Here is an 8515-nt window from a genome sequence, read left to right on the forward strand (position 1 = left end):
TTTAATTTCTTAATTTTTAAAGTAAATAATAAAAAAACACAGTTAAACATTGATTTTTATGTGTCATATGATATATTGAGTGTAGCCCTGGTTCAAATTAGACGTTTGTGATGTAAACATACTAAGTTTATAGTTTCGTACAAATTAGGAACTTAAATTACCGATATTGACAAGCTAGAATATAAAATAAGAAGGTCTTATATTTTCTATTTGCTGAGATATCGCTCATGTAATGAATCAAACAATGAAATGATCCCTTATATATACTCTTAGTTCAATATATGATGTGAATATCCAATCAAAAGCTCAGAATGTCCCCCTAGTAGCTATCTCAGCCATCTTAAAGTGTTAGGAGGCCATCTCGTTCTTTTGAACTAAGATTTCAAGGAGGTGGGTTGTGTCTTTATACTGCTCGAAATTTCATATTTTTTTAGAACAAAATACAGCTTAATAAGCTTGATAAATTATAGTGGAATTCTGTGGTATCGATATAGTAATTTATAATTTTTTGGTTCTTCAATTGTGTATAAAAACCTATAAAAAAAATTATAACATTTCATATTCTCCATGTGCAGAATTTTAAAAGGCTTAGCAACCTATGTCAAGCACCAACTGAGTGCAAAGATCGTAACTAGAAGAGGTAATTGTTTGCTTTACTTCTTTATTTACTATTCTATATCTTAAGAAAAATAACTTTAAGAACTTATTTCAAAATAGCAATAATCATTATACATACATAATGTATAATAATCAAAATGTGACTGTATTTTACAAAATAGTAGTCTAGTAAAACAAAGCCAAGACAGGTCACTTTTTAAGACTAAAGGTCAGTTTTATATTATTGGATACGGAAACATGAGAGCATGTTTGCCGTGTCATTGTAACCTCTGTACTGTTAGCTAGGCGCAACTAAAAGTTCAGTTGGATAAAAATAATAAATACATATAAATGTATAATGTTATGAGATTTAAGCTATTTTATCTAAACATTTATGTTTTCAGGTTATAATCTGTTGTCATTCTAGAATGAAAAAGAGAATCATAATTTATATTTATTTCTTAATTTTTTATCATGGTTACAAGACTGATCAAATCTATCGAACCTATATAGAGATTCTATTAGTGAAAATAACAGATGTGACATAAAATTTTTTCTTAAGAAATGTTTGATAACTATCTGGACATCATAAAGATTTTGCATGTGAAATTTGAAAATTTTTATGATGTGTAATAGTGTTTTTTATCTTAAAATAAAAATTACTTTGCATGTTGGATAGGCAACATGCAAAAAAGAAAAAAAGGCACGAGAAAAACATTGCTTAACAATCCTTAGGAATTAATATAAATAATTGATATTTTTCATATATATGAAAGCATTGTAATGTTTACTGATAATCTGCCAAATATCATTAACATACACTTACTAATTTAAAAGTTATAGCATGAGAACTATAACAAGTGCAAAATGGTTATGACGTCGGTTCTAGGTACTGAGCCCGTGCTGAAAAAGTTAATGCCTTTATCCCTGAAAAAAACATGTCCACCAGTCCAAAGCTTTAGGATTTTATTGAATTGTTTTTAATGTCATAAACCAGTCTTTTCTGATCGTACATGGTTTTTTTAATGTTATGAACAGAGAAACAATTTATATTACTGTAAAGATCTTGAATAGTACTTTAGTTATTTAAAAATGTTTTTTGTAACCTTAAAATAAGTATAACTTTCTACCCTAACATGCAAAGTTTCATCTCGGCTATCATTACTAATTACTTTATAGGTCAGTTCAAAAGTTTTAGGTAATAGTGTCAAAGAATGAAGTAATTCACTGTACTTAAAATACATGTCTCTTGTTCTCTTATTACAAACTAGTGTAAGTAACTGGCTTTGCTTGGGTTATTAGATTGATATATTCTAGATGATTGTCAGTGTGTGTATTTTGAACACATTTTAGCATAAAAATATAACATTTATACTTTTCTTGCTAAGCAACATGGCATAAAAGCCATTGTTGGAATGCATTGTTACCAAAATGCACTGGCTTTTTTATACATTAGAAATTATTATATAAAGAACCACTTTTTTTCTGTGTGGTTTCTTGCTAGTGAGCATCACTGAAAGGATGCGTATGTGGATAAGATAAATAATACCCAGCTGTGCAGCCTCAGGGTCCACTTAGTATAGGTGCAAAATTTCACGTTTCTAGGTTCTTTCCTCTTGGGACTATGGTGGTCACACAGACATGCATGTGTGAATGAACACATGTACATGTCTGTGTGATTTCTATTCATAATATGAGGGAACCATTTCTTTTCTATGTGGTTTTTTTGCTAGCTTGCCTCACTAAAAAGATGTGCATGCATGCACGTACGTGGATAAGCAATAATGCCCAGGCACACACTGCGCATGCGAGTGTCTCTCTCTATGTGATTTCTGTTTGTGATATAAGGAACCACTTCTTTTCTATGTAGTTTTTTGCTTGCTTGCCTCATTAAAAAGTTGTGCATGCACATGGATAAGATAAGTAAAATGCAGGTGCACACCCTCAGTATGTGTGCAAAATTTCAGGTGTCTAGGTTCTTTCACCTTGGAGCTATGGCAATCACACTTCTTTTCTGTGTGGTTGCTTTGCTAGCTTGCCTCATTAAAAAGATGCGCACATGTGCTTGGATAAGTAATAATAGCCAGGTACACACCCTCAGGGTCCACTTAGTATGGGTGCAAGATTTCTGGTTTCTAGGCTCTTTCTTCTTAAACATGGTAGTCACATATTCTTTTTTATGTGGGTTTTCCCTACTTTGCCTCATAAAAAGATGTGCATGCACGTAGATAAGTAATAATACCCAGGTGTACATCATCAGGGTCCACTTAGTATGTGTGCAAAATTTAGGTTTCTAGGTTCTTTCCTTTTGGAATTATGGTGGTCACAGACACACCCTTTTATTATTATAGATTATTCAAAAATGATCTTTTTCTTTGAAACATATATCTTTGCCTTTTTAGTTTAATAAAAACATCTGTCACTTTATAAATTTATTGATCTTTATTAACCTATTTATTTGAAGATAGTTAAAATTTCCATTTCAGTATTATGTCAATTGATGTGATCAGTCTAGTGACCAATGTAATAGTTATTCAGGGAAGAAAATATTTTATTTAAAATGTAAACATTTTTGAACTTTTTTCACAAAGTATTCTTGTTGTTTGTAGGTTCTCTTTGTTGTAGACCCTTTTGCCACATGTATTGGGTCTGTAGAAAACCAGGTTGTTTTGGTTGTTTGAATAAGTTTGCAGGTAAGACAATGGTTTTTGTATGATTCAGTGCTAACAAATTTGAAAGATAGGGCTACAACACAGAATAATTGATAAAATTTATTTGGTACACTATGTGAAGGCTATTATAAACAGTACTAAATGTATTGTTTTTTTGCATAAAATAATATTGTGTTGTTTTAGTTCTAGAAAGAAAGTAAAAAAGAAGACTACATAAAGAAAGTAAACAATGCATTAGTCTAGGGCAGTGCTTCTCTGCTTTTTTCTTCATGGAACCTTTACAAACTAAAGACAATTTTATGATCACTATATTCACAAACTACAGGTTGAGAACCACAGGCCTAGTGTAATGTTTTACACATATTTTCATTTGAGTGCTGCATCTGTTGTTTATTAAAAAGCAGTATAAGTTATCATATAATTCATGTTTAGTGGAGTTACTTGTTGACTGGTTTAGTTATCATTGATTATTGGGAAAAAAGTAGAATTTACTTCATTTTTAACCAGCTATTGTCTGTGATGAGGCAAACCATATATTGAAAGGAACTACTGTATTGGCCTGATTATAGGGTGATCTCGAACATAATTGAGTGTCATAACATCCTTTTTTTTAGGTCCGTGAAATACCTTTCTTGTAGAATGTGCATTGAGTTCAGTGTGTTGTTTCCGCGAACACCTCGCATTATTTTCAGTTACACAAAATTTTCTAGCAGCGATACAATTGTTCGTTTTTTTCTGCCACACACAACACCATAATTTTAAGATTTGCATCATAACTCCGTCGTAATCCTTTGTTAATTTGACATTTTCATGATCCTTGTCTCTCCTTATGGTCACTCATTCTTGCACAAGGGTTGATCACTAAAATGAGAATCACAAGTAACAATTATTAAAAAATTTAAAATGTACACCGTTAAATTGATAATGCACCAGCAAAATCAATACCATATCTGAACAGCCTGCAGGTGGATTAGTTGCAAGAATTAGCAATGACCTTGAGCAAACATCTGGCATGCATGTGTAGATGAATGCTATCTGGATATTCAGGAATGAGACAGGCTAGAGTTGGAGGAAGGGGCCTGTAATCAGTTACGATTATAAGGTGACTATGAATTTTACAAGCTAATTATTAATTAAAAAACATTGCCTTATAATCAGGCCAATACAGTAGTTTTTTTGTTTGTTTGTTGTCTGTAGAATATTGTTCTCCATATGTTCAGTAAATGTACGATTATGTAATCTGTCTACTACCTGAAACAAAGACTATTCTTTCTTACCATTGCTTTATGAAATAAACTGCTGTATTGAATTAAGATTGAACCTATTTCCAGACATTTTTAATATGTATTTAGAAGTGAAATATGCAAACCAACAGATAGATCCAAAATCTATGTATTATATTTTAAACTCTTGGTACATATATACCTTCCAAACAATAGTATATAAAATGTTTGTATTTTTCTTAGTAATGTATCAATCTGAGAAGGTTTTATTGTTTACATTCATGCTTTTCTTTAGGTTGTACAATAGTATGTAATGCTACATCATACCTTGTCTGTAATATCTAGTTATTGTTACTAGCAAATACAATTGTGTGAATTATTTGCTTCAATTCTGTATATATGGTTTAGCCTTGTTGTATCAAATAATATTTTATTGTTAAGTGTGTGTTTAAATCAAGGAAATAGCATTTTAAGTGTACTTCCTATCCATTTTACAGATATCCAATTTGGAGACAAATGTTTGCCTACTCTAGTGAATGATAATAGTTTTGAATCCCAGATCCTTGTGGTAGGTTTAAAAGTCATTTTTTAACGATCTGATATATATAGATTGAAATAACACTCATAATTTTGAAAAATATGTTGTTAATCCCATATGCATATTCAGTCCACACAGATATTCATACACACTAGCTTGAGACTTAAGAACTGATGACATATTGGAGTAAACATGGAAAGTCTGTTATACACAAAAATTTATAGTTTTTAATAAAGTATTTCTAATAAAGATTGGTCTGAGAATTTATGAAGCCTTTACTGAGTCATTCCAAGTAAAAAAGATCTTCATTGATAAGAAGAGAAATACTTTTTTTCACTTTACAGTGTTCCTGTTTCATTTGCTAACCTCTAGGACCCCCAAAATAAATATCAAAAGTGTTTTGTAGCAGAACTGTATTTTTTCTACTCAAACACTAACTCTATCGAAATCAGCAGTGTATGGTAAAATGGAAAGCTGAAAAATATTAAATAGATCTAAATTATTATTTTTTGTTCTTTATAGAATGACTGTATATTATAACAGATAATTATACTTAGTTATTCTTACCAGCATAATCTACTATCCATTTACATCAGCTGTCATTTAGTTAATGATAGTTACACTTATGCCAAGAAATGTGTATGTGCTAGAATATTGAGTATCATGAGAAATTTCTTTACATGTTTTCATTTGTTTTCTTATCTAACCTAATAAGTTTCTGATTTTTACATTTTAGTTACTTTTCTAAGAATAAATACAAAATATACATGAAAACAAAAACATTAGTAGTTACAACTGGACTTTGGCCTTTTGTTGTTGACAAGCTGGCTGTCTAAACCTACTTTTTGTGATGATGTTAGTTTTCCATAGAATTATTCATGTTTATTTTAAATATAAATGAAATAACACAAAAAATATGCACTAAAATAGAATGTAGTCAAACTACTATTATTTAACTGGATTTCTAATTAAGCTATAAATAGGTTAAGAAATTCTGTTAGCTGCTTGAAAGATATAAACAAAAAATGGCAATAATTCTCTTTGACACTGCTATTGGATTATTTATAAGATTCCGTCATTGTTTATTTTGTTTTGGTGTCCATAATCAGATAGATGACCTCAATTAGTAAAGCAAGAAGATTGAAGGTTCTGAGTATATATATTCTTACTTATCAGTATTTATAGTTAGTATTTGTAATTTAGTTGGACAATAAAAAATCCTGTAAGGGTAGGAAGAAAATCTAAAATGGGCAAGTCAGAGCCCAGATACTTCATACAGAAAAATGAATATTAAAAATTTCCTTTTGAAATTAAAAAATTAAAACTTTGAATTATAGACTACGTTTTGATGCCAATTTTATTAACATACATCGTTACGGTTGTTTAATACGATTTTGAATATAACTCTGTAAAAAGGTTGTGGTAAATGCAATTTGACCTTCCCATACACATAGAGTTAAAGTAAGTATTAAACTGTTACTAGTTTTTATATTAAAAACACAACTTGAAATAGTAACCTTTCACCACAGATTTATTATTTCATATTTTGGGGGAAATTTTTATTGTTGTATGAGACTTATTTGTAACAAATGTATCAATATTTATTGTAGTCTGGTTAAAACAAAAAAAAAATTGACACAAAAACAAACTGCAGGAATAACACCCACAATTTCCCAAACTAACCTACCATTCACCATTCATGGCTAGTTGTATAACCACAGATTACAAAATTGAGAAATACAAAACAGATCTTGAATCTTAGTACCCCCCCCCCCAAATCTGAAATAGATAATATACCCATCCAGCACCTAATGACAAATTGCACTAATGTATTGAAACTGTATTACCCTTCTGTGTTATTTGATACCAAGCAGTGTGCCTTAACAGCCTCCACCCATCCTCATTTATCTTCTTCCTGCCTTGTTTCCTTTCTTTCGTATTACATATAAATTAACAGTATAGTTTCTAATACACCAAGCTACTTACTGAGACATATATTTCTCCTCTGTGAATGTGTCTTCCATTCTGACTGTAACAATCACATGAGGCTCAGTCAGAGCAGAATTTTGTTGGTACTGGAACCACTTGACAGTGCTGTATTTATCAAGACTTCAGCAGTTGTTTATAACAAGAAACCTTTAGTGCATTATTACAGGAATGATAACTTATATCACAGCAACTTGTAAAAAGACTGGCATATTTTAAAACAAGACTCTTTGTCTAGAAATATCTTCTACGGGACAACAATTGATCCTATCTGACGTTTCTTTAATTAAAGTATGAGGCATGATTGGTGTTCTAAGACTGGTTATTTCACACCTCAACAGCTCTTCACAAATTCTCTGAAACTCAAATATCAGTTTGGTAGCTTTGCCTTTTCATTCAAAGTGAGAGAATGTCTGTTCTTGTGCTACACATAATTCAAAGATTGTTTTCTACTGTATAATCAGTATAGACTCTAAAAATTGGTCTTAGTTTAGTCTTTGAAGTTGCACAACCAATCATTGCTTGGAAAACTGACTGGTAAGTCTTTACAGTAAAAACAGTGAACATTAGCAAGAAAAAACTAACCCATCCCTTTCACTTGACTGAAGTTTCCCTATCTTTGGGAACATAAAGTTGTAGTGTTAGGTGTTGGTATGAAATGAATATACTGGCCTCCACATGTATATGTAAGAATGTCAGTAACATTGTCCTTGTTGTCCTGATAATTCACCATGTGGTCAACACACTTTCTAACAACAACTATGGAGCTGCAATGGCAGTTTTTGTGTATAAAGATAAATGTGCAGTATTTACTCATTTTTAAAGCCCTTGCGTTGTCTTCCAGTGTTCTTGTTACTGTTTCATGTTAGTTTACCACACACATGCGAGTCTCTCATTAGAAACAATTTATTTTTGTTCAAATCAGATTTTGGTAAACAAAACTTGTCTTTTTCAAGCTTTCAAGGACTATAAAAGTGTATGAATTTAGCAGTGAAATATGCAAACCATCAGAAAGGTTGAAAATCTTTATATTATATTTTAAAATCTTTGAACATATAACTACCTTCCAAGCAATTAGTGTGTAAAATGTTTTTGTTTTTCTTGTAATGTATCAATCTAAGAAAATGTACTTGTTTGTATTCAAGATTTTCTTTTAAATTGTACCATTATTCCATGTGGTTAAACTTTTCTTTCAATCTTCAATAGAAAGTACCTTATCAGCATTAGAAGTACACACAGCTACTGATTTATATTCTGGCTAACAATGTTCTTGTGTCTTCACTTTTTGAATAATACTGCAGAATTATTTGAACTTTCACAACAAATCCTGGAGAGAACTACAACAGGAATGTATTGCTAGACTAGAATCGGGAGAGTTTAGCTGTCCAGATAACTTGAGTTCGTATTCTGTCCTATGTTATCCTTGTGGACTGCGGAATTTTAAGGCCCTAGCTTACTGTTATAGAAAAGGCATTTCAAATGACAGTTTACCAGGTGAC

The 8515-nt window shown here is 31.0% G+C and overlaps 1 protein-coding gene across 3 annotated transcripts in view; it reads left to right on the plus strand.

The window, feature by feature from the left end:
• Positions 1–8515, plus strand: part of LOC106465957 (E3 ubiquitin-protein ligase CHFR-like) — a 47445-nt gene that overhangs the window by 29373 nt on the left and 9557 nt on the right. For all 3 annotated transcript variants that reach the window (XR_002612156.1, XM_013926207.2, XM_022394233.1), the window contains exons 15-17: positions 3207–3290; positions 4990–5060; positions 8318–8510. Coding sequence is in view for 2 of the 3 variants with exons in the window: in XM_013926207.2 (XP_013781661.1) it covers positions 3207–3290; positions 4990–5060; positions 8318–8510 (348 nt within the window). In the remaining variant the exon portion in view is untranslated. The remainder of the gene's footprint in view (positions 1–3206; positions 3291–4989; positions 5061–8317; positions 8511–8515) is intronic.

This window comes from Limulus polyphemus, unplaced genomic scaffold (assembly GCF_000517525.1).
Source record: "Limulus polyphemus unplaced genomic scaffold, Limulus_polyphemus-2.1.2 Scaffold71, whole genome shotgun sequence".
NCBI classification, from domain to species: domain Eukaryota; kingdom Metazoa; phylum Arthropoda; class Merostomata; order Xiphosura; family Limulidae; genus Limulus; species Limulus polyphemus.